This window comes from Eptesicus fuscus, chromosome 20 (genome assembly GCF_027574615.1).
Source record: "Eptesicus fuscus isolate TK198812 chromosome 20, DD_ASM_mEF_20220401, whole genome shotgun sequence".
NCBI classification, from domain to species: Eukaryota; Metazoa; Chordata; class Mammalia; order Chiroptera; family Vespertilionidae; genus Eptesicus; species Eptesicus fuscus.
This window is the reverse complement of record NC_072492.1, coordinates 25,542,548-25,568,744: the sequence shown is the minus strand read 5'-3', so window position 1 is coordinate 25,568,744 and position 26,197 is coordinate 25,542,548. Positions and strand designations below refer to the sequence as shown.

Below are 26,197 nucleotides of genomic sequence, written 5' to 3'. Positions count from 1 at the left end.
TTACGCCTAACTGCCCTCCCTTGCTGGCCTGGTCTCCCCCAACTGCCCTCCCCTGCTGGCCCGGTCACCCCTAACTGCCCTCCCTACTATCCTGATTGCCCACAACTGCCCTCTCCTGCAGGCCTGGTCCCCCCCAACTGCCCTCCCCTGCTGACCTGGTCTCTCCCAACTGCCCTCCTCTGCTGGCCCGGTCACCCCTAACTGCCCTCCCTGCTTGCCTGATCACCCACAACTGCCCTCTCCTGCAGGCCTGGTCCCCCACAACTGCCCTCCCCTGCAGGCCTGGGTCCCCCCCAACTGCTCTCCCTTGCAGGCCTGGTCCCCTCAACTGCCTTCCCCTGCAGGCCTGGGTCCCCCCCAACTGCCCTCCCTTGGTGGCCTGATCTCCCCCAACTGCCCTCCTCTGCCGGCCTGGTCACCCCAAGTGCCCACAACTGCCCTCCCCTGCCAGCCATCTTGTGGTGGCCATCTTGTGTCCACATGGGGGCAGCCATCTTTGACCACATGGGGGTGGCCATCTTGTGTCTTGGAGTGATGGTCAATTTGCATATTACTCTTTTATTAGATAGGATTTGTTCTCTCCACCACACATGGTATTTCACTATATCAATATGTTGCTGCACTGCACATCTTTGTCCATAATTGTTTGTCTGCATCTGTTTCTTAGGTTAGATTCCTAGGTGTGTAATTATGGGTTAGAAAGAAATGAATGTTCTTATGGTAGTTGATATAGATGGCAAATTGTGTTCCAAAAAGGAGGTAGCAGTTTGCACTCACAGGAAGCATATTATACCATTTTTAACTATCACGTTCGTGAAGATCCAAAAAAAAATTTACAGTATAATTTAGAGCAATAGGCTCATTATGCAGAAAAATATATTATATGATATGTTTCGATATTTTTTTTTCTGGTTAACAAAGAGTTACCAGATATACCAGGGCATAAATGATTAATCTTCAAATAATTAGAGGAGGCTTTGCTGGGTTTTTCAGCCACCACAGCAGATAGTATCAGTTATATTTGTGGCAGAGTGCAGCAGAGTGCCTGTTTGTAAGAAAGTTTTTCTTCTTATGGAAAGTAAGATTTGCTAGGTTCCCATCACGAAAGGGGTGATTAGAGCTAAAATGGACTCTGTGTATTGTGGGCCAGCCAGTGCCACGGTGTCATTTCACTGTATCCCCACAAAAGCCCTGGGTAAGGCTATGATCAGACCCATTCTATAGATGTTGAATTGAGACTTCGAGAGTTTAAGTAATCTTTGAAGGCCATATGGTTAATGGTCACCAAATTTAGTCTTGCTGGTTACATATTCTCTCTCCTTTCATTCCACTGAGTTGCTTCCCAGGGGAGCATTTCTGCAGATAAATCATTCATTATGTGGCCCACATGCTGCCCGGAGTTAGTCCCCTGCAGTGGAGAGAAGGAATGAATGCCAATGGCATCCTGAGGATAGAGTGGGAGTTGGAGCCTGTTGCCAGGCTTGAAGGAGTTCACTACCACCACCTACTAGAAGGAGAGGCACATGTTGGCGTCGTGGTCTGAGCAGGTCCCCATCCTTTCATGTTATAAGCCGAGACTTGAACAAAGTACTGTTGGCCCTGCAAAGTATCGAAATAGAAGAATGCATCGGGAATTTTATTTAGTCACTTTTACCCTAGAAGTAGATTTTCATGTCTGATGAACTCCTTTATCCCTTGAGCGCAAACTACTCCACCACCCATACTGTAGCTTTCTAGCTTTTCTTGACTATTATGTTTACGTATGATAATAAATATTTTGGGGGTGTCCTTTTGCTTTCTTTATGCTTTCTTCTTTCCCAAGAAGTACAATATCATAAATTACTTTTTCTGGCCCCTCCAAAACACATAAACACCAATTTTTAAAATACACAGTTTTATAAGGTTTACCAAAAAAGAGTACTTTTTCACCCTCACCTTTTCCTCATCTTCCCCTCCCCCAGAGACGACCACCATCACCATTTTAGCTGATCAACTTGCTTTATGAAACAAGTTTTAATGAATATCTTTTCAGATTAGTCATTAAAGATCTGCTTCATTCTTTTAGTTGCTGCATTGTACTTCTCTGTGGGGCAAAATACAGCCATTTATTTAACCAGTCTCCACATGTTTGGATTATTTCCACATATTTGGCCACAATAAACAATGCTACAATAAACATCCTCAACTCACCTATCAAAACTTTAAAAAAGTTAATTATTTGATATTACTTACACTTTAAAACTGTTATTAAACAATGACATATTCTTTAATGTCTTTTGGTATTATGAGTTAAGGAGTTATTTTTGTTTGCTTATAATTTTTTAAAATGTTTTGTATGGCTTTATGTTTTTGCTTTGAGGAGTTTGTTTTTTCCCCAGTGAACCCAAAGGGGCATTTTAGAAGTCAGTATTTGATAAACCATTGATTGCAAAAATTGTAAAATGGTGTTTGTAAAACAAAAAAAAAGCGATCTCTGAAGAGCCTTTGCTAGGGGTTTAATAATATTGGGTTTACTCTAATATAAAGTTAAAAATTTTTTAACATTAAAAATGGGTTTCTCTAAAAATGGGTTTCTCTGTACCTCAAGGTTATGGAGACTCTATAGAAGTGTAAATCTACTTCTACACTTTTATGTGATTAGGATACTGTCTGCATTGTTCTCATTGGATGACCAAGTGGAAAAACTTAATTCCTATAAAAATTAGTTCAAATATTAGAGAAATTCTCTGTGGAGAGATTTCCATTTTTACCACCATAACACTTTTTCTTTTCAAGCAAAGGAAATTCCCAAGGGTTCTCTATGGCCCTCTTCCATCATGTGAGCTATGGGGTTGGGAATCAGTCCTGTCTGCAGGCTGCCATCTGCTGATAGCATCTCTGGGGGCCACCCACTCGTGTTTGTTTTTTCGGGTAATCCACAGTTTTGGCCTCTGGTGTAGACGTGTGATTAGAACTAAAAGTCAGGATTTTGTGGTGGTGACCCAACCACCAAGCATTTTGTTAGAATGAGCTGGTTCAAACTCAAAGACATGTACCCTGGTGCACCTTCTTAATGCTGGGTTTCAGGATTGTACTTTACATAGAACTGTTTTAATTGACTAACTTTTTAGAAAAACAACAACAACAACAACAAAATTCTCCCTCTACCTCTCACATGTGAAGGTCCTAAGGTATTATTTAAATTGTGCCCCTTTCCCCTGGCCCAAAAAAAGTACAGGTTGGATTTAAGTTTACTTAAAAATGTTTTTGTTTTCCCATTAAAAAAAAAAAAGATTTTGGTGATCCAGTTTTGTTACATTTTAATTGTTAGAGGAAATATAGGGTTTGTTTCCATCTGAACTGATTTGCTAGGTGTTTTTATATTTTGCATTTTGTATGCTTATATGGTTTATAGTTCTATAAATAATTAACATTTAAGTTTAGATTGGTTGAACAAATAAGCACAGTTTGTTCTAGTTTTTCATTCACAGTTTAAATTGGTTCAGATTACTGAGAAATACAGCGCCACCATATATAGCTTCTTTTTTGAGAGAGCTGATTTTTTTTTTTTTAAATCAAGGGAAAAGGATTTTTCTCAGGAAATTGTGTGACTCCAATTGATGACTGATCTCAACCAGGCTGTGGGGGTGAGGGTTAGATGAGGCTGTTATTTTTACCATCAGACAGGGAGTCAAAATTGGATCTCTCGGAGCCTTTGATCCCCCCTGAAGATTAGACTGAGATCCAGAAAGCAGCAGCTTTCAAGGCTTGTGTGAGGCCAGTCTTTTTCTGATCTCTGTAGAACATGGCAGCTTACAAAGTGGTTCATGCTGTCTGCTCACTCCGTTGTGGGGTTCAGATTATGGATACCAGACATATCACGCTTAATGAATGGCAGTTGTTGCCAGAGGACTGGGTGTTGTCTGTTGCTTCCAGAGTAAGGCATTTGCTACCAAAATCCCTGCACAAACATCAGGGGCAGGGGAATGGGAAGTTTAAGGGGGACGATTTGGCATTTACCGTTGTAAGCCCTGTAATTGTGCATCTCAGGGTCTGTAGGTCCTCCATGATGATTTCTCCAGCCAAAGGACAGAAGTCTTTAGACATACTCCATTCCACTGGGAGGGAGAGAAGGAGGGAGAGGGAGGAAGAGAAAAAGAGGGAGAGGGAGAGGGAGAGAGAATGAATGAAATTGTCATTAAGACATATAGACACTCTAGCACAGAATCTCTCAAAAAGAGTAAGTTTACCCTCTTTTTCCTATATTGACACATCTAACATTCTCCTCGACATAAGTCAGTTTCCAAGTTCACAATTATATTTTTTAAAACGAGCAAAAACAGTAATTATTCAACAATGATCAATATACCTTAAATAATTCTGTGTGGTGTGTGTATAGACACACATTTGCTCAGGCACATTACATATACAAGTTCACTGTATATAGAAGATAACGTATTTTATTATATGTGAGAAGGCTTCATTATGACACTGCACTCTATTTATTCCCCAGGTCTGGTTTCTGCTTCACTATTCTACTGAAAATGCTATTTCAAGGTCCCAGTGATATTCTCATTCAAAATAAAGAAGCCTCCTTTCATTTCCTCCCATAAAGCCTGACACCTTCTTCTGGAATCATTCTCTTTCTTGAGTGTCTCATACACCATTCCCTGCTTTCCTTCTACTTCCTGATCTCCCAGGATTTGGGATTTGTGGCTGATCTCTTCAGTGCTCCCCTCACACCTGACATCCTCAAACTGGGTGTTCATTCAGGGTTAAATCAACACCCCAATTCTAATACTCCATTTTACTGTGAGACCATGTTCTTTCATAACATTTTCCACTGGTTGAAAAAACCATGATGATCAGGAAAGATAAATTTTGTATCATTGATAAAAAGTGGCTTAAGGGACAGTTTACATATGGCAGGATTTAAGGCAATCCTAAATGAAGCAGGCGATTAAGTCACATGGGAGACAAGGCCTGCATGTTTCTAAACCTCATGATGACAAGCTATAGACTTTAAGATTTAAATTACATTCGCTATGACACTTAAATACTTCAAAATTAAGCCAAGCTATTTCTAAATTCTGTTGCTTCCACAGAGTCACAGATCTCTCTGCTTTAGTTGCAGCTCCTCTTCCTCTTTTCATTATTCTCCTGGGAGTCTGCCTTGCTCTCTCCACTCTCTCAAAATTGCTCTCCTAAAATTGTGAGTGTTCTGATCATCCACAAAACCTCTTCTTAGGAAGTTTTGCCACAATGGCCTCCCTTATTTTTTTTTACAACCTTCTTTCCCATTGGTTTTAGTTGCACACTCTCTTCTCCTTCTCCCTCCTGATTTCCACATTCCAGGCTCTCCCAGGGTTCCCCTTTTCTTCTTCCTTTGATGTGCTATTCCTTGGGGGTTTGGCTCTTCTTTTTACTTCTCATACTTGCCACAGGTAATGACCTTAGCCACTGTTATGGCTCCAGCTGTGCCTCTTAGAACTGTAATTCTAGGTATAACCCCTTTCTGGAGCTTTAACTTCCTCCTGTAAGTCTCCATTCCACTTGAGTATCCCTTAAGTACTTGCCAAGATATGTTTCTCCTCTTGTTTCCTCAATTTTAGCTCATGGTACTGACACATATCCAATCCCCCAATCTCAAATCTCAGAGCATCCTTGCCTCCTCTCCCCTCGCCTCCCCCCCCCCCCCCCTCCCGATTCCTTACAATGAGTAAGTTACTAAACCCAGTAGGTTCTAAGTTTTCCTTCTTCCCATCACACTGAAATTACTGTGGAACAGGCCTTTATAATCATGAGCATCAGCTCAGCAGTTGATTTTTTTATAGGCCTGATAGATCAACTGATCAGCTTTCCTAATTTATTTTTCTATTAATATTTGCATCCTCATATACAATTCTCTTACTATATAGTCTGAATTATAGTTTTAAAATGCAGATCTATTTATTTCATTCCTCCACTTAAAATATTTCATAGTGCTTTCAAAATAAAATGAATTTTTACCAACGCATTCAAGGACTTTCATAATCTGGTCCCAACCTTACTGTCCTGTCTTCATCTTCTTCCATTTCCCAAAGCAAATTCCTTGTTATATAAGTCTCAGTTACCTGATTATTGTGTGTATTTTTCTGCCTCTGTGTCTTTTGCTCATCTTCCAACTTTTGCTTGGTGAAACCCTACTAATTTTTTAAGAACTGACAAAGCCAACTCTTAATTCCTGTGCAATAATTAATTAAACACCTGTTTTTTTTTTTTAAATATTTTTATTGAGGTATTATATGTGTACATATCTTACTATTACCCCCCCACCCCACACCCACACATGCCCTCCCCCCCCAGAGTTTTGCGTCCATTGTTTATGCTTATATGCATGCATACAAGTCCTTCGTTTGATTTCATAACTCCCCCACCTTTCCCAAACTTTCCCCCTGTACTTTGAAAGTCTGTTTGATGCTTTACTGTCTCTGTATCTATCTTTTTGTTCACCACTTTATAATGTTCTTTACTATCCCTAAATGAGTGAGATCATGTGGTATTGTTCTTTCATTGACTGGCTTATTTCACTTAGCATAATGTTCTCCAATTCCATCCAGGTTGCTGCAAATGATGAGAATTCCTTCTTTTTTATGGCAGCATAGTATTCCATTGTGTAGATGTACCACAGTTTTCCGATCCACTCATCTGCTGACGGGCACCTAGGCTGTTTCCAAATCTTAGCTATTGTAAATTGTGCTGCTATGAACATAGGGGTGCATATATCCTTTCTGATTGGTTTTTCTAGTTTCTTCGGATATATTCCCAGGAGTGGGATTACTGGGTCAAATGGGAGTTCCATTTTCAGTTTTTTGAGGAAACTCCATACTGTTCTCCACAGTGGCTGCACCAGTCTGCATTCCCACCAGCAGTGCACGAGGGTTCCTTTTTCTCCGCATCCTCGCCAACACTTGTTGTTTGTTGATTTGTTGATGATAGCCATTCTGACAGGTGTGAGATGGTACCTCATTGTTGTTTTGATTTGCATCTCTCGGATAATAAGTGACTTTGAACATGTTTTCATGTGTCTCTTGGCCTTCCTTCTGTCTTCTTTTGAAAATATTCTGTTTAGGTCTGTTGCCCATTTTTTTATTGGATCATTTATCTTCCTCTTATTGAGTTGCATAAGCTGCCTGTAGATGTTGGAGATTAAACCTTTATCAGTGATAGCATTTGCAAATATGTTTTCCCATGCAGTGGGCTTTCTTGTTGTTTTGTTGATGGTTTCTTTTGCTGTAAAAAAGCTTTTTATTTTGATGTAGTCCCATTTGTTAATTTTCTCTTTAGCTTCCATTGCCCTAGGGGCAGTGTCAGTGAAGAAGTTCTTGTGGCATATGTCTGAGATTTTGTTGCCTGTGGATTCCTCTAGTATTTTTATGGTTTCCCGTCTTATGTTTAAGTCCTGTATCCATTTTGAGTTTATTTTTGTGTATGGTGTAAGTTGGTGATCTAGTTTCATTTTTTTGCATGTATCTGTCCAGTTTTCCCAACACCATTTATTGAAGAGACTGTCTTGACTCCATTGTATGTTCATGCCTCCTTTGTCAAATATTAATTGAGCATAGTGGTTTGGGTCGATATCTGGGTTCTCTATTCTGTTCCATTGATCAATATGTCTGTTCTTGTGCCAGTACCAGGCTTAAACACCTGTTTTTGTCCTCGTAGAGTTCTTTATTCATAAAAAACAAGGTTTATTAAATACATATTATGCTTTATTGTGTCTCTTTTTCTTATTAGATCTTGAGAAACTTGAGAATAGGAAAAGTGTAACTTTTTTTCCCTCTCTGGTATGTGGATCTGTGTATGTAGTACATAGATGGTGCCTACTAAATATTTTACACACACACACACACACACACACACACACACACACACACACTGGAATAGACTGCTTTTTTCCAACATGGAGATATTTTATTCTTCTCTAGTCTCTTGCCCTTTGAAGCTTTCAGGCATATTGTAAAATCCATTAAAATCAAATGATTACAGTTATGTTAACTTTCAAATCGAGAGTTATAACTCTCTACCTCATTATAAATATGTATTTTAAAACACACATATATATGTTTTTATATATGTTATATATGTATGTGAATAATTGTTTTCAAAATGTTTTATTCTGCTTATTATGAGCTACTAGCTCTTGAAGAAGTCGTCTCTGAAAGTCAATTGGCATGGGTTTGTAATCAGAGAATAATCTTGAATATAGTTTTAACTAAAGGAAAAAAAGAAATCATTGAGGGAGTTAGTTATCACAAATGAAACAGAATGTAAATTAGTAGCAAATGTATAAAGACATCTAGAAAGAGCAAAGAAAATTCTCAAAACACAAATATCTTTGATTGCCATTGAACATGCTTGATTGATTGATGTAGTAGAGCTCCAAGTTCAAGGCTGAGAATTAAGAGCTTCTGATTCCAGGCTAAGGATTCAGGGTAGCATCCCAAAGAAGAGTTAGGGTTTAGGGGGAATGATACCAGATTATTTGGCAAGTGATTAATGAGAAGTTGCTCAAAGATACAATCTTTAAAATTTCTGAAGAAACACAATTTATTTTTGAATAAGAACTGTTTATGTTCTATTGAATATGTTTTACAGAGCATGTTCCAGGTGGAAAAGAGGGCCTGGCTTCTTGAAAATCAGAATAAAAACATAGAAGCAGGCTTGTCAGGATGTGTGTGTGGTCCTGCTTTTATAGTTAATAGAATGTTTTAAGCATTTATGTCTAATTAGATCTTATAACACATACTAGAGGCCCAGTGCATGAATTTGTGCATGGGTGGGGTCCAGCTGGCATGGCCCCAATTGGGTGAATTGGGGCTGGGCCTGTCAGGAAGAGGAGATGGTGGGGTGTTGGCCGGCTGGCCCACCCCAATTGGGGCCCGATCAGGGCCAGGCTGGCTGGGGGAAGGGGCCGAGGGTGATTGGCTGGTGGGCCCTGCCATGAGGAGGGGCTGTGAGTGGTGGGCCGGCCCTGTCCCTGAATGGGGTAAGAGATGCCAATTGGGAGGGGGGGGGTCTGCGGCCTAGGGGAGGGGCCATGCGTGGTTGGCCAGCTGGCCAGCTCTGCCCCTGAGAGGTGGGGGGGCTGATCTGGGGTGAGTCCGGTTGGGGGGGAGGGGCTGCAGGAGGTTGGAGGGCTGACCACACCCCCTATTGGGGTGGGGTGCAATCAGGGGCAGGCTGGCTGGGGGGAAGGGCCACGAGGTTGGCCAGCCAGCCCCATCCCCTGATTGGGCCGGTTCGCTGGCCACAGTGGGTGTCATAGTGACCGGTCATTATGGCTGTTATGGTCGCTGGCTTTTTATATATATAGATGGATTTCAAAGGGGGAAGGGACTAGGAAAAGATAAGATTCACTTGGAAAGAAAAAAATTATCCATGTTGGAATGGCCAACCTATTCTGGGACAACCAATAGTCATTTTTCTCTGTGTATTTTCCTGGGTTCGTGGACTCTTCTGACATGTAAAAAGGAGCTTCTGATAATTTAAGAATGAAGAGGGAACAGAGTAAGCAGGAGCCACTTTGAGAGCCAACTGGGAATTCTAGGAAGGCAAGTTAGCATGGTATCTCTAGAAAGTTATGTGTAGGTCGTTTAAAGACATAATATTAAAGCCATGAGAAAATCACATAAAGCCTGCTCTAAATCCCTGGAGGGCTGGAGCCATGTATATGAAGTTTAAAGCTATATAAGACTTACAATCTCTATTATAAAAACCCCTTGGTGGTGACGCTGTCATGTTGTAACAACCAAAGACTGGTCACCAGGAGGCTGAGTGCGCGGGTGCCGGTGGGGACTTGACGCCAGTGTGGGTGGGCGGGGCTGACGCGGGTGGGTGGGGCTGTGCGATTTCACGTGCTAGGCTTCTAGTTTTAAGATAAAGATCAGGCAACTGTTTCTATTTAGGTCTGGGAAATAGAAGCAGGGTTTAATCATGCAATGGCTCATAGCAGTTGAACATGAGCAAGAAAGGTACCAGACAAAACCTAGGTGTTAGTATTTCTTAAAATTTGGCTCTGGCTCAAACTGTGATGTACTATATTTAAATCAAATAACTATGGATATTTTAAATGTTATTTTAACAAATATTTTATTTTTATCTAAGCTTTACAAATGTAGAATCATTTGGGCAGGTGAGTTCTAGCTGAACATGACCATTTTCCTGATGGCAGCTATGTAAACCGAAGTTCAAAAGCATAAGATGAAAAAGAACTCCTGAAGATCTGGTCTTGTCACCTATACTGTGAGGGGAAATGTCACAGACTCAAGAAAGGCAGGGAACTCAGAACTAGAAGTGTTAGGATGTACAAGCTGAGAACTTAGTCTAACGTACAGGTAAATAACAAGTCTGTTGTAGACTGTGTGATTAATATACCCTTCTCTCTCTGGAACACTTTTAAGTTTCAGGCCAGGTTTTTGAGATGTGATAACTATGTATACTAAAGGTGTAAAGAAATAACATTGCAACAATGTCCAGTTAATTTCATCTGATTAAAAAATAAACCCCAAACCTGTTATTATCCAGGTTCTCCCTAAAGTCTCTAATGCCTCAAAGCCCACAGTTGTTTTATGTGTTTGTACACTGGGAGGAGTACACAGTAAAAGTTATCCTCTCGCCTCTTGCCCAGGCCCCACCCACACCCTCCATTCCAGCCTTACCAGTCAGTCACTGGGCCTCAGACCCATTGCTTATGCCATTTTCTTTTTTGGTACGCTACCCTCTGTCCCCAAATCTCCTTCCTCTTCATTCAAACAGACCTGGTTCAAGGACCTTTCCATTCGATAGCTTCTCCTGGGCTTCCCAGGGAAGCTCCTTTGCCAATTTTTCTATAGCAACTTTAATGTTTTACATTGCACTCGCGTTATTGTTTTGTATTTAATTTTTAAGACATCTGTCTCCTCTGTAGTCTATATACTCTTTGAGGGCAAGGCCATGTCAAATTAATACCAGTATCCAAAGCACCTATCATAGCACCCAGCCTATTCCAGGTGGCTCAGTAAATGCTGGGTAAATTGAGTGCTCGATTCTGGACTTTCAAATATTTAAAGTCTAAGGTAGACAGAAATCTGATGCTGGTACATAAAAAGTAAGAAAACAGTGTCAGAAAAAAACGTAGTCAAAAGAGAGCAGAAGTTGCTTGAGCTGCCCAGTAAGTGGTTGAGATGGAGATTAACTACTGGCCTCCAGATTCCCAGCATCTCAGACTCTTCACTTGTCCAAACTGTCTCTCAGGAACCCCAAAAATAAAAGTTTATTTCCTATTCCCTATCAACATTTCTATGGAACCAAAACAGCATTCTTACTGGCCACACTCACCCTGGCGCCTTAGCTAATGAACGGAATTTGGCTAGACTGCCTAGCCCAGCACCAGAGTATTATGAAATCTTCCCCTGATCCATCTAATTGTGCAGTTTCTAACCTTCCAGGCCAACCATAGCACAAGGGGAAGAAAGGGAGAGAGGGACGTGCCCAGAAACCCAAATACAGTCATTTCTAGCGATGAGAAGATGTGCCTTGCGGAAGCATGAGCCCGCGCAACACTTGTGGGTTTTAAATTGGGAACTGACGTGAAAACTCTGAATCTGAGAATTCTGTTTTAGCTCGGGCAAAATAGGAGGTCAGAGCTGCTTGCATTTTTTATTTTAAATTCCCTTTGTAGTCCTAGGATCAGGAGCATGCATTACATTCAAACAAAAATCTTTATTGTTTGCATAGCACATGGTCTTCTAGTTAATTAGAAAAACATTTTCCTCCCCAAATTAAATTTCTATAGAAAAACAATGATTTAAATTAAGGGCAAAAGGCTTTTTTTTTTTTGGACACTAGTAAAGCCTTTCTGACCCACGACTCCTAGAAGATTAAAAGCAAAGTTGGAATTGGAAGGTTGTATTCAATTACTTATTGTCAGATTCTGCCACACCACAAATAATAAGTGAATAATAAGTGCCCATCTGTATATATTGTATACTGTTTTAGTTTTGCCTCCCATATGCTAGAGTGACACACAGATACAGACAGGAAGCAGGGATGTCTAAATATTCAGGTTTTGAGAAGTACATAAAGCGCTACAAGTAACCACAGAAAAAGCTCCCCAGTTGGATCCATTTGCTTCTTTATGTCCCTCCTAATAGTTCATCCTATATGTCTCTTACCTAAAAGTATTCTTTCTCTTGATCCCATTGGTTTTTTAAATGAAAGGCATCATCATTTATATGGTTATTACTATTACTAGTAGGGCTTTCTTTCTTTCCAAGCCTAGCATAAATGTTTGTTGAATGAATACCAGTCTTCAGAGGCCCAGTTGCTGCTAGCCTCATGTCTCCAATGAGATCCATGGTGCTTTACCTCTCATTACTTATCTGGTCACTTAGCTAGGTAAACTAGGAATATCTTCAAACAAAATTCCCTCAGTAATGCTGATAGTTTGGGGATGAGAAAGTTTGATGAATGATCTGCACTAGTTGAGTTATTGGGAGCATAAATAATCCACAGACCCTAGGTCAGTGATGGGCAACCTTTTGAGCTTGGTGTGTCAAACTTAGCCAAAAAACTGAGCATAACTTGGGTAGTGTGTCACTTTGAGGAAAAAACATTATTTTGCAAATGTTTCATCCTCGACATGCGGCCGCCTTAGGGGCCGCGTGTCATCAGAAATGGCTACGCGTGTCAGTGCTGACACGTGTGTCATAGGTTCGCCATCACTGCCCTAGGTCATATAGGAGTCACTATTTTCTTATATTTATAGGATATCTGTCCTTAGTAGACTCATTCACTGGTTTGGGGAAGATGTCAGATTTATCACAAAGTAGTGTACAAAAATCCACTTCTTGTGTCACATCTGAGACCAGGTGGTATGATAGGGTGGCTTTCAGAGGAAGCACAAATAGGGAAAGGGAGGAAGTCAGAGCTTGGCCTTGCTCCACATTTATATGTGATAAATGCAACAGGGTGCTGGAGATGACCCATATAGCTCACAAGAGCTGAATGTTAGAATTTCAGAATTCTACGAACTGGTGGTTAATACAGCCATCATGAAAAATTAAATTGTATAAGCTTAAAGAAATTATATTGAATTATATTAAAGACAAATACAATAAGTACCTAAAACTCATCTCTATTTTTATGGCATTTTATTATTAATTATGCCCTTGGGCTTATTGATATCTATTGTATCTGTATGGTATAAATAGCATATAATGGTGTACTACTGAATATCTCTTCCCAATCTACTTAGTGACATCATGTTGGTAGCTTGAAATTGGCCATGGAGGGAATATTTACACCATAGAAATCAGCAAATACTATAAACCAGGGCTTGATTTTTCATTTTGTGGACTGTCTAGACCAGGTATCAGCAAACTACAGTTCCATGAACCAAATTTGGCCTGAGATTTTGTATGGCCCAGGAGCTAAGAATGTTTTTGGTTTTTACATTTTTGAAGGACTGTAAAAAAAAAAAAAATAACGCGCGCGCACACACACACACACAATGAAAAATATGTGACAGAGACTATATATAGTTCATGAAGCCTAATGTATTTACTCTCTGGCCCTTTATAGGAGAAATTTGCTGACCACTGGTCTAGACTTAAGAAAGTGATGGAGAAAATGTTGATAAAGCAGATTAAAGTTAAAAGTTTCTGTGGCTATTAAATAATGAGTAGCACAAAAAATTGAAGAAAAATTTGTCTAGTGCTTGAAAACTGTTATTTGATTCAACAAAGAATGTCATTGACAAACGAGTGAAGTTCCAACATAAGTTTTGTTGTTTCATTTTTATTTTATATCCTTAAAGTAAATGAAAATACCAAGCAACATTTACATTGGAACTACACTCGTTGTTACTTGCAGCTATAGGTTGACTATGGATTCAAGAGTTTGATAAAAATAAACATTTTGGGAGAATCAATAGGCTACAAGGAATTTACCAAAAAAGTATATATATATTTTCTTATTATTTGTAAATTGTGTGCTGCATGTATTTTCTGTCAGTGAAATTTATAAAAGACGTGTATGTATATGTATGCATATATACATATAGACCGCCCCCCCCATAGAGTCAATTGTTAAGTAGTTACCACTAGATAGATACTTGATGACTGCTCAGATGGACTCTAAGGGTGAGTGTATCCTGACCAGCTGGGTATAATGTTTAAGGAGTGTAGATTATTTGGGCATAATTTAGGTAGCATTCTGTTACCAGGACACAAGAATGAGGTATGTGCCACTCATTTAGGAGGCAGGAGTGGCACAGTGAAGGAATCTGGGGGCAGAATTTCAGTGACCAAGTAGGCACTTAGTACAGGTGCCCAGGTTCCCACATAAGTCAGTTCTTTTTACCTAAGCCACTCTGGCAGAGCACAGAGCCTGCAGGGTGGGAACCTAAACTTGACTGCAACAAAAGGATGGCAGAGTCAGGGGCCAACCAACAGGAACCCGAGTGTTGATTGCATGGATGGCAGGACATACCAGTCCCTTACCCCTGATGCAGTGAAAGAGCGCTGCACCTAACCAGGATTCTCTGTACCTCATCATTACTATATGATTTATTATATTTTATTATACATTACTAGAGGCCCGTTGCATGAAGAGATTCGTGCAATAGGCCTTCCTTCCCTTGGCTTCCAGCACCGGTTTTCCTCTGGCACCAGGGACCCAGGCCTTTGCTCCGGCCAGAGTCTGCCTTCTTCGTCTTTGCTGCAGACTCAGGCCGGAGTCTGCCATCTTTGTCTTCGCTGCAGACTCCGGAGTCTGCAGTCTTGTCTTCGCTGTGGCACTTCACTCCTGTAGATCCCTTAGCCCCCCACCACCCTCCCTCTCATAGCAGGTGTTCTGCCCCGCCTGGCCATTCCATGCCTGGAGCAGCTGGGCTGCTGCCATCTTTGGCCTTCTAATTTGCATACTCACTCTGATTGGCTGTGAGTGTAGCGGAGGTATGGTCAATTTACATGTTTGTCTATTATTAGGTAAGATTATATTTGATTTTATGATTGTCTGGGCTTTATGAATGGCCACCTTTAGGACACCGTGGACTGAAAATAGAGACTTTAGTCATTAGTTTAGAAAAACTTATTAATTTTCCTTAGAAGATTGCCATATCCTTGGACTATAAGTTGTCCAGACAAATTTTTATTTGCTTTAGACTACTTTTTAAGAGAAAGTATCCACATAATAATATTTGTTCATTATAGATGTACAAGCTTTTTAAAAGCTGCAATGGATAAAGCTGAACAATAGCAGGGACTTAAACCAAGTGACAGAGATCTGAAGGCTGGGACTCCCACCTACCACTCCTCGGAGACTACACAGCATCTGACATCTTTTCAGTGGGATAAGAGCTCTTCTCCTGGCAAAGCTTCTTGGGATGCTGAGATTTTTGTTTTGTTTTGTTTCCAGCAGACGGATGCCCTTCTTGTCTGCTGGGAGAGAGCTCCAGCAAGCAATTTTACATTTCTAAAGAATACCAGGCAGGGGATCACAGGATCAGCTATTTGATTTATATACACAAGGTCCAAGATATGTGGCCAATTTACAGCTTTCTGAATCCTATTGGGCCCTCATGGAATTAAAATAACCAGCCACAGGGGCAAAAGCAAAAACATTCCAACTTTCCTGCCAGATGAGAAGCCTTCACTCAGAGAAAGCACTCGATTTGGCTTTTCTTTCATTCTCTTACTGTACCCATTTTTAACATACCATTTTCCTCATTACAATTTTAACAGATTAAACTCCTTGAGGACAGGACCCATGCCATGTTGATCTTTGGAGACCCACCCCACTCTCTTGGGGAGTATGGAGGAGGGGCTCAGATAGAGTGGGTTTGATTTATGTGTGGGTCCTGATGGTGCGGGGGACAATCCTCAGCCATTTTGCTCCCTGTGATCTACAAATTAAGGACTCCTTAGCTGGGCATTTAACCTAATTTCTGAGCCTTATTTCCCACTACTGTCAGCATTTAGCCTGTGCTCCAAGGAAGGAAAATTGACACTTAATAAAAACCAACCAGGTTCTTTTACAGATAAATTCCTCATTTATTTCTCACAATATTCCTACAAGATAGGCTAAGTCATTTATTCAATAATTCCACCAGTTTAACAAGTGGATAAATTGGGAATTAAAGCCAGGTCTGTGTGAACCCAAAGCTCACCTATAACTTCTTATTGAGTTTGAGATAAAATCCTCAATCCTTATCCTGGCCCAGCAGGCTCTAGATGACCTGGCCTTCTCTACCCCTTGCTTCAGTTTCAGAGTGCCCACTGTTCTCTTTCTCTCTCCAATTTTTAGGTCCTTAGAACATGTCAGGCTCCTTCCTTTCTCACACGTAGTGTTCATTTTGTTAAAAATGTTATTCCTTCTCCTTTCTCATTTTCATTCCATTAATTATCCCTTCCTTTTCCCTTCTGCACACAAGCCTTCTCTGATCCCAGGGTAACATCAAGTCCCTGTTATATCTCTTGGAATATCAAATATTGTTCCTTTGTAGCACAGTAATAACTATTAGTGAATTACCTTTTTAATCCTGTGAGCTCTATAAGTAAGTGAATATGTATATAGATTCCCCAATACCACATGCCATAGCATATAGTAGGTCAGTAAATACTCATTGAATTGGTGTCAGATTATTGATCAGCTAGGTTCTGGGATATGGAGAGGCAAGTGATGTGGTCCCTGGTCTCAAGAAGCTTGCAGTTTACTATTATGGTCCTTTTTTACAGATGATAGATGAGGACAGGAGATTTAGAAAGGCCAAGTCTATCTCAGACCAAAGTTCTTTCCCCATCACCATGCAGACTTTCAAGAAATAAGTAATCTTTCCAGCCTAATGCCTCAACTGTCTCTTCTTGTCAAAAACCTACTTGGGGTGGGGCGGGGGACCCCAAAAATAGACCTACTCAGGTGAAAGGCTTAGTGTCCTTCAACTCCAGGTCATTCTCTCTGATTTCCCAGAATAATTAAATCTGTCATTTCTTCTGGCATTGATACTCTGTATTTTGTAGTATAATGATTCATGCAAATGTATTTTCAACTCCACCTGGACAATATATTGCAAATTGATCTCCTTTTAATTATTTAAAAACACCATTACTCTCACCCTTGTCCAAGCTGCCATTGTTTCACATTGGTATTCCTACAACAGTTTCAGAGCTAAGCTAGTCTCTGTGACTCTGTTCATACCCCCACAGATCCACTGAAGCCAGAACAATCTCGTCAAAGCAAAAGTCACATCACAATACTTTCCTTCATGGAAACCTCATAAGTGCCCTTGGAATACAATCCACACTCGTTACCTTACTATAGTGTACAGAAGGGGCTGGCAAACTGAGACCTGTTGCCCAAATCCAGCCTACCTTCTGTTTTTGCACAGCCTGTGAGCTAAGAATAATTTTTACACTGAAGAAAGAAAATCAAAATATTTGGTGATGTGAAAATTATATGAAATTCCAATTTCATTGTCCACAAATAAACTTTATTGGAACACAGCCTACGTATTCTTTACATGTTGTCTCAATGGCAGAACAGAATAGTTGCAAGAGAGACCATATGGCCTAGAAAGCCTATGATATTTATTATCTGACCCTTTATAGTAAGAGTTTGCAGATTCCTAGTCTATGAGGAGTCATGATCTGGCTCCTGCTTACTTCTTTGTAACCCCTGTCCTATTCGACACATTTTGCTTTTATCTGTACTTTCTGTTTCTCTAACATAGCAAGTTATTTGTACCAAAGTCATCCTTTTTTTTTCAATTATTCTATTACTTTAAATGTAGCATTTATTATCTATAATTATTTATTAGTTTACTTATTTATCCAAGAAAATGTAAGTTCCATGAGTTTATTTCCCCCCCTCCCCCCATCATATTCTCAGGGCCTAGAAATGTATCTGCACATTGTAGACATTTAAAGAAAATCTGTGTTAATTGAGCATTTCATCTTCCTTATAATAGTTACTTCCAAATATTTTATTATTCATCCTCATAACACATAACAGTCCCATAGGGTAGGTAGTATTTTTCTCATTTTACAGATGAGGAAACTGAGACTCAAAACTTTTAAATAACTAACTCAAGGCCACACAGCTTATTAATGCAGAATATGGACTTGAACCCGTGGGTATTTTGTCTGCCTCCTGAGTCCAGTTCTTCAGGTCAGACTGTGTCTGACTCACTTTTGTATCCCCCACAGTTGGCCAAGATCATGCCTTGCATGGAGTAATAGTTAAAAAAATAAATGTTGAATGACTATAATGCCATTCACTTCCTCTTCCTCCTAAGACACTGATTGACAACTGGATCCCAAGAAACAATAGTGTGTTTTTTCACCTCATCTACACTCTATTGTTTAAGAGTACATCTTAAGGAGAGGCCATGGATTCTGCCATATTCTTCAAAGAACAGTGGCTGTGGGTACCTCATGTGCCCCAATAAAGGGTATATTATTAGTTGATGCAGAGTTAAACCAGGGGTTTTCTGATAATAGGAAAAAAGACTATTGGTCAAGGATGGGGTTGGCAGTTTTTCCTAAGAAAATTGCTCCAATTATTTTTCAAAAAGATTATAGATTACCTTTTAAAATATGGCATGTGTATTTGACCCAGTAATATCACTTCTAGGAATATATCCCAAGAAACAGAAACACCGATCAGAAAGGATATATGCACTCCTATGTTCATAGCAGCACAATTTACAATAGCTAAGATTTGGAAACAGCCTAAATGCCCATCAGCAGACGAGTGGATTAGAAAACTATGGTATATCTACACAATGGAATACTATGCTGCTATAAAAAAGAAGTAATTCTTACCATTTGCAGCAGCATGGATGGAACTGGAGAGCATTATGCTAAGTGAAATAAGCCAGTCAGTGAAAGAAAAATACCACATGATCTCACTCACTTATGGGTAATAAAGAACATTATAACCTGATGAACAAAAAGATAGATACAGAGGCAGAGAAGCATAGAACAGACTGTCAAATTACAACAGGAAGGCTGGGGAGGGTTGTGGGGGGGGGGGAGGTAATAGATCAACCGAAGGACTTGTATGCATGCATATAAGTATAACCAATGGACGCAAGACACTGAGGGGGGGGGGGGCGGTGAGGGCATGGGTGGGGGGCGGGGGTAGAGGAGGCCGAGGAAAGTCAATGGGGGAAAAAAAAGGAGACATATGTATTACTATTTGTAATACGTTAAACAATAAAATAAAATTTAAAAAAATAAAAATAAAATATGGCATGTGTAAAATATTACCAAAAAAAGGGGGGGGGGGGGCGGTAAAAAAGAAAATCCTGAATTAAACACAGATAATGGTTTATAGGAAATTCTTATTGGTCTTTGGAGGACACTAAGGAAATATCTATTAATATTTATTGGGTACTGTGCTTTACTTCCAAATATTTTACTTCATCTTCATAACAGTCCCATAGGGTAGGTAGTATTTTCCTCATTTTCTGGATGAGGAAACTAAGACTCAAAACTTTTAAATAACTAGCTCAAGGCCACACAGCTTATCAGTGCAGAATATGGACTTGAACCCATGGGTGTTTTGTCTGCCTCCGGAGCCCATGTGGGGAGAAAGTGATAAATGGACTAGTAGCCATGTTGAGGTCTTTTAAGCTTGAGAGAGCTCCAACTGTGAAAAGGTTGCAGGAAGTATTTTTAACATTTGAGTTGTACTGAGGGAACCTAAGGCCAGGCTCCTGATTGGCACCTCTGTCTCCTTTCCCCAAGGACCAGAGTTGTCTCCAATACTGTGATTTCCTTGTTGTGGTTTCAAAAGGGAGAGAGGGCTGGGGATAGTGACCATTGCGCAGAACAGAAGATTGTACTGATGCTGGGGGCCTGGGAGTCTCATGAAGGTGTTCTGTATTTTGATGTCAGTGGCATGGGCTCTGGTGGCCAAGATAAGTACTGATGTAAAAACAAACAACAGTGTGAACAGTCACAGAAGACTTGTGTAAACTGCTGGCATATAATTTGAGCCTGGTTCATATTATGTAAATAACCTCACTGGTGCTGTCTTCCTCCTCCTCCTCTCTCTCCAATAGCCTATTCCCAGCCCTCCTCTCCCCCGCCAGGCCTGAATAAGACATATCTTTTCCCCCACTTGTTTCTCTCTCCTCTGGTTGGAGACACTTAAGCTGAGGTGAGAAATAGGATGGACAACCTGGGAACAAACCAACTCCAAAGCAAGAGTGGTTCCCCAGGATCCATCGGAATTTGTGAGAGAAAGGAAAGAAAGGAAGAGAGAGAGAGAGAAAGAAAGGGAGGGAGAGAGGGAGGAGAGGGGAGAGAGAGAGAGAGAGAGAGAGAGAGAGAGAGAGAGAGAGAGAGAGAGAGAGAGAGAGAGAGAGAGACCACAAGAGAGACCACCTTGGAGCAGCCAGCCACAGTCCTCTCTTTGTGTCTTACCAAGGGGAATGTGCTTTTTGGGGTGCGTCCCTTCTGTATTTGCTTTCACATTCTACTGTAAATTACTCAACAAGGGTGCCTTATTGATCCTGAAAAATCCAATCTTTAGATTTTCCCATCAAGGCAAGAAGAAGTCTTCCAGAGATTCCCAGGGACACAAAGAGCCCTGTCTTCCGCTCCCAGGCTCAGCTTCTGCTTCTGTGTGGATGATCAGACTGCCTGATGTAGAGAGCACAAACCTCAACCTGTTCATGCAATATGTTCTTTGCCTGGGGTCCAGGAATCCCAAATGAGCTTCTGGGGATCAGGAAAATCCCTTCATATTGTAAGCAACATACATGTATGCTTTTCGAGGTCCCAATGAAAAATTACACATCATAGTGTACAATGTATATCCTGGCTGGAGCTATTTGAAGGGTCTAATTACTACTTTTCTTAGGATAGTGCTATAGTTATCTGTATTTTGTTTGTTGCCTTTGGTATATACTTACATATGATGTCTCTATATTTGCAACATTTACAAAACACATTTTAATCAGTAGCTTGGATCTAAAATGTCTAATGTTGAGCATTTTTCAGCTCATCTGTTCAAACTGACAGAATACCCCATGCCCTTTATCTTGGTCCATGGGAACAACTGGCACATAGTAGGTGTCAATAAAGATGTCTTAAGTGAATGATGTAGCAATTCATTTAATAAAGAAGACTTTGTTAATTCACAGTTAAAAAGAAAGAACCAGGCTTCTATATATCTATATATATTTAATTTTAAAAGAGTTTATTTGAACCAAACTGATGACATTTGCTGGGAAACAAGATCTCGAATGCTCCCACCAGGCTGCTGTTTTATAAACATTCTAGAAAGGTCACCCAATGTGGGGAAGATGAGGGAAAGGAGCTCTTAAGATTTTGAAAAGTTTTTTATCTATTCTAAGATAACAAGGTAGAGCAAGAAAGTAATTGGCAATATTTAAATCTTGGGAGTAAGGTACTTGGTCCATAGACTGTAAGAAAAATAATTATGTGGGCTTATTGGAGGGGAATACATATAATAGGTTCTCAATAAGTAAAGATAATTGAACTTATTGAATTTTGTATCTGTTGGTCCAGTATCCAACCCAAACTAATTGCTGGTATATTTAGGATAAGAAATCAGATCCAACTTTAAATCTAGCACTGATTGGCTGATTGATTTATTAGACTTGTCACATCTTACCAGAGACCCAATGCTGTAAAGTCATTACTAAAGTGCTAGGATGCAAATATGAATAAAGCCTAATCCTAGCCCTCTAGACAAATACTCTCTTATGGAAGAGACAAACAAATCATTACAAGGTTATAATGCAGTATTACTGCTATGACAGAAGCAGGCTAAGTCTGGGGAGAAGGTGGTCAGGGACAGCTTTCTGGACAAGCTGGCTCTTGGCAGAGTCCTAAAGGATGTGTAGGTCTGCCATGGGAAGAGAGTGGCCAAAGGCATTCCAGTCAGAGGTTGCTGCTTCTGCAAAGGGATTTCTGGTGTGGCCAGGGAACTGCAAGGGGCAAGAAGATTATGGGGACCGGAGAACAGGTGAGGTGAGATGGGAAGGTGACTTTAATAACAGATGAAATTCAATAGGGAAGCAGGAGTTCAGTGTCAAGCTAATAAGGGTCAACAGTTTGAAGTTCTTTTGTTGCTACTCAATGATCAGGCCATTAAGTGATCAAATTTGCATTTTAGAAAGATCAGTACCTTGGAGAAAAACTAGAGAGAGCAAGGCTGTAGTCAGGGAGAAAAGAAAAATACTAGTGCCATGATCCATGGGAGATAGGATACCAGATCAGGATTGGCACTATCTTCACCCTTTGTGAGTAGGAGGAAATGGCCTGACTTCCTATTACCCACCAAGAGACAGCTTTTCCTATTCATTGAGGCATTTGTGAGCCAAATTTTTATATAAACCCAAATATTTGGCATCTCAAGCTCTCATAGGAACTGGTGAATACTGGAGTTCAACTACAGTTTTTTAAAAAAACCTAAGAGCTATTAGCAACACTGTATACTTAAAAATTTCCAAATCAAATATCGTGGTCATATCAGAAACCATGCTCTCTCTCTCCAGGTGTATGTAACTGGTCTCAGCTTTACTCCAAGTTCAATTGCAAACAGTAATGAAAACATTGACATCTCATTGCTCATTTAATATTTATGTAGCTGTCACCATCTCAATTTTACACATGCAAAACCTCAGAGTTGGTTGGATTTGAGGTGAGCTAAAATCCCCTTTGACAGTAAGTTTTTTTGGGGATGCTTTCATCCTTAAGTAACTTTCAAAACAACACTCAGATAGTGGCAAGAGATCAAAGAAATGCTCTGTTACCACAGGGGCTGCTGAAACTGTTATTTCCCCCACAAAAGTTCTCCCTTTATGGAGAAGTAGATCAGCCTTATTAGGGATTAGAGCAAACCTCTATGCAAAAGCAGACCCAAGCCCAGTCAGATGTACGTTTGTACTGTGGTCCCTCTGCAAGGGACTCCAGGAGAAAGAAATGGGGAAAGGAGTAATAAAGGAAGGCGTGACTGTGGCTGGTACTTGTCTAGTTCTCATCATGGGAATAACATCTTACAGTTTTATAACATTTTTAGTTTGCAATACTTTCTTCCACATTTTCTTATTTGCTTTTCACAACAACCCTGTTATGCATTTTTCTTATTTTTAGAGGTGAGGTCACTGGCTCTGTAAGACTGAGTGCGCTGTCCAAGGCCACACACTGGGAATGAATGAGAGGGTCATATTTCAAACTCATGTCTGTCTGGGCTCAAAGTCTAGTGCCTCTTTCCTTCATAGTTAAGTGACACTATGAGTTTGGGAGAATCACTGGCCACATTTGTGGGTTTTAAATTGGGAAAACAGGGGAGCCAGGGTCACGCAGCTTGTACTAAAAGGCGAGGAAAACAGTAGCTCTAGGCAAGGAATCATAGTGGTACACAGATTTATAAGTTTTGATTTTGAGAAAGTCTGAGAGATGGTCTTTCTGAATCTTCAATAGCCATAAGATGAAGGTGTAGTTCCATGGACCAGCTCTGTCCCATAATGAAGGGTACGGTGTTATGCCTTGTAATACCAAGGGGTCCACCTCTTGGTATACCCACCAGTTCCCCTGCAGGGCCCTGGAAAAAAATGTATCTAGATTTTAAAAGGTTGTGAGATTCATTCCTTTAAATGTCAAATTCTCCTTATTGCTTAGGTTCTTCACCTTTAATGGCAATAATTACTACATTTTAATGAGAATTCCAGTTTAAAAACACCTTCATATAGTTCCATTTCCATGTATGAGCCAGTACTTTTTGAGCATCTTTAAGATTGGAAGGCACAGTGCTGGATGATGAAAATGTAAACATGAATAAGAAATCTTTGCCCTAAAACTCACAGACCAGCAGGCAGGTGAGCAAAGTGTTGTTGAAGTTCCAAAGGCCAACAAAATTAGGAGAGGGACAGGATAAGGAAAGGGTCTGATTTAGAAGATTTAGTAGGATTTTACACAGAGCAGGACTTCCCGGGGAGAGAGACTGAGGGATGGCTGATATGTGAAAGTCCTTGAATGCAATGCTAAAGGGTTTTATTTTGTGGGAGCTAGTGAAGGTTTATAAACAGAATGACATGATCAGTTCATGTTTTAATTTGATGGCCAGTGTTGGTATAAGGAGGATCATGGGAGATATTTAAATCTCACTAGCTGTGCTAGGTTAGTTCTTACTCTTATATTTCTGGTAAGGGTGCTGAGTCCTAGAGTGTTTAGTGACTTCCCAACAGCTAGAAGGTGCAGGTATCATAATTCAGCTTTATATTTCCTGACTTCAACCACCTGCCTTTGTGACACCTGGTGCAAAACCTTTGTTTTCTGTACATCCTATGATTTATAATATTTGGGGTGGTCTGCCTAGCTCAGGGATCCTCAAACTTTTTAAACAGGGGGCCAGTTCACTGTCCATCAGACCGTTGGAGGGCCGGACTATAGTTTTAAAAAAACTAAGAACAAATTCCTATGCACACTGCACATATCTTATTTTGAAGTAAAAAAACAACACGACAAAAACACCTGCATGTGGCCCGCGGGCCGTTGTTTGAGGACGCCTGGCATTCACCACCAACATTGTGCACAGATAACTTAGATTTCCCATGAAGGTCTGGCATATCTGAAAATAGTGACCTTTCTATACTTTCTTTTTTTAAATCTTACTTTAACCCAGTCACCAAGATGAATCTCCTGAGAGTAATTGCTGGATGGTGTCAACAAATGCTTGAATCACATCATCTGACTGCTGACAGCAGACCCCAGGGAGCTCTGCTGCATGGACCCACTATTGCTTTAACTTTCCTAGAACAGGGCCAGGACTCTGGGAACCTGGGCAACTCCAGTTCTAGTCCTGGAATGTGGTCTCTTTAATTGCAGAAAACCTAGAGGATTCTTCTTGAAGTTCACCTGTCATTGAGCTCCAGCAGTGAATGAAAGCAAAAGCTAGAGTCCAGGCAGAAGCTGTCCTCTTTACGGAATAGTCTTCTATTTGTGATAGAAACTAAAAAACCTACTAGAGTTGGGTCATGACTGAAATTGAACATTTCCAGCCTTTTAATGGTCACCACTCAATAATTTTTTAAAAATTGTTTTGAAAGAGAAGGTCTCACATCAATATGTTCATCGTCCTCATTGTTTACAAATGTTCTTACCATTTGTTATTTCTTTAAGCCTCAAAATAGAAAAATAATGAACATCTCAGTCTTCAGGGTTTTGATTTTTAAAAAGCATGTACAAATAATAGTACTTATCAGTTAACTAAAATTTTTAGTAGCATACAAAGAGAAGAAATAGTTGAAAATGTGTGTGTACATGGAGGTAAGGAGGTGTGGCTAAATGCTCTCTGGGACTGGAGAATGAAAAAGTAAAAGTTTATTTATTTTAGTATTTACTGTGACAAAAAATCTGGCCTAAAACTGCAAAGTCCAGTAATTCTGCTGAAAATAAATTTGCAAGTAAAAAACCATGGAGACCAAATAAACCATTTAATTGTTATAGATATAAATACCATATATTAGCAAGATGTAATCTCATTATGCTACAAAGAAATTTACTTTTAAAATGTGTAATTTGGCCATAAATTATCTGATTAGTATTAAGAGAGTAAAGATTTTTAAATGGTATGTCAATTTGTATAAAAAGGTTTCATTTCTCAGAAGACGTTGGAAATACCTGAATTTTCTAATTGCACCCATCATTTCATCCATTGAAAGGGATAAAATTCAGGTTTAAAAGTAGCAGATCTTATATCTTTCTTTTAAAAAAAGTGACATCACATATGGAAAATATATGAACACTACAAAAGATTATCTCCCCTTAGCTTGCTTCCCAGAGGCAATTGCTGACACCAGTTTTTGAATCTTCTTCCAGATATTTTCCATTGAGGTAAAAACAGAGAATATAATCTGACAAACCAGGCTGACATTGTTCCCTCATGAGGAAGATATGAGAGGTACCTGGCTAATTAGGTTGTTAAATGACATAATGGCATGAAAAATACTTGACAAACTTTGGAAGGATCAGCCAATATTAATTAATTGATCACAGGGTCCTTAGCCTAGAATTCATGGACTTCTATGAACTCTAAGGCTTGGCTTCAGAGTGCCTATAAAAGTCCTGCAGTTGTAGATAAGATATACTAGGTAGGTGCATAAATGCATTTTTTGGGTTTATTTTGCTATGTGTTTTTCCTGGGCAGGCAGAGCCATTGT

At 40.0% G+C, this 26,197-nt stretch overlaps 1 protein-coding gene and 1 long non-coding RNA gene across 2 annotated transcripts in view; one reads left to right on the top strand and one right to left on the bottom strand.

Annotated features, from left to right (window-relative positions):
* ANKFN1 (ankyrin repeat and fibronectin type III domain containing 1) overlaps positions 1-26,197 on the bottom strand; it is a 221,931-nt gene that overhangs the window by 60,942 nt on the left and 134,792 nt on the right. The window contains exons 7-8 of the mRNA XM_054709322.1: positions 4,000-4,097; positions 1,509-1,599 (exon numbers count right to left, since the gene is read on the bottom strand). Of these exons, the coding sequence (XP_054565297.1) occupies positions 1,509-1,599; positions 4,000-4,097 (189 nt within the window). The remainder of the gene's footprint in view (positions 1-1,508; positions 1,600-3,999; positions 4,098-26,197) is intronic.
* The window catches only part of LOC129147384 (uncharacterized), a 125,643-nt gene that overhangs the window by 59,906 nt on the left and 39,540 nt on the right, over positions 1-26,197 (top strand). The gene's annotated exons all lie outside the window — the stretch shown is intronic.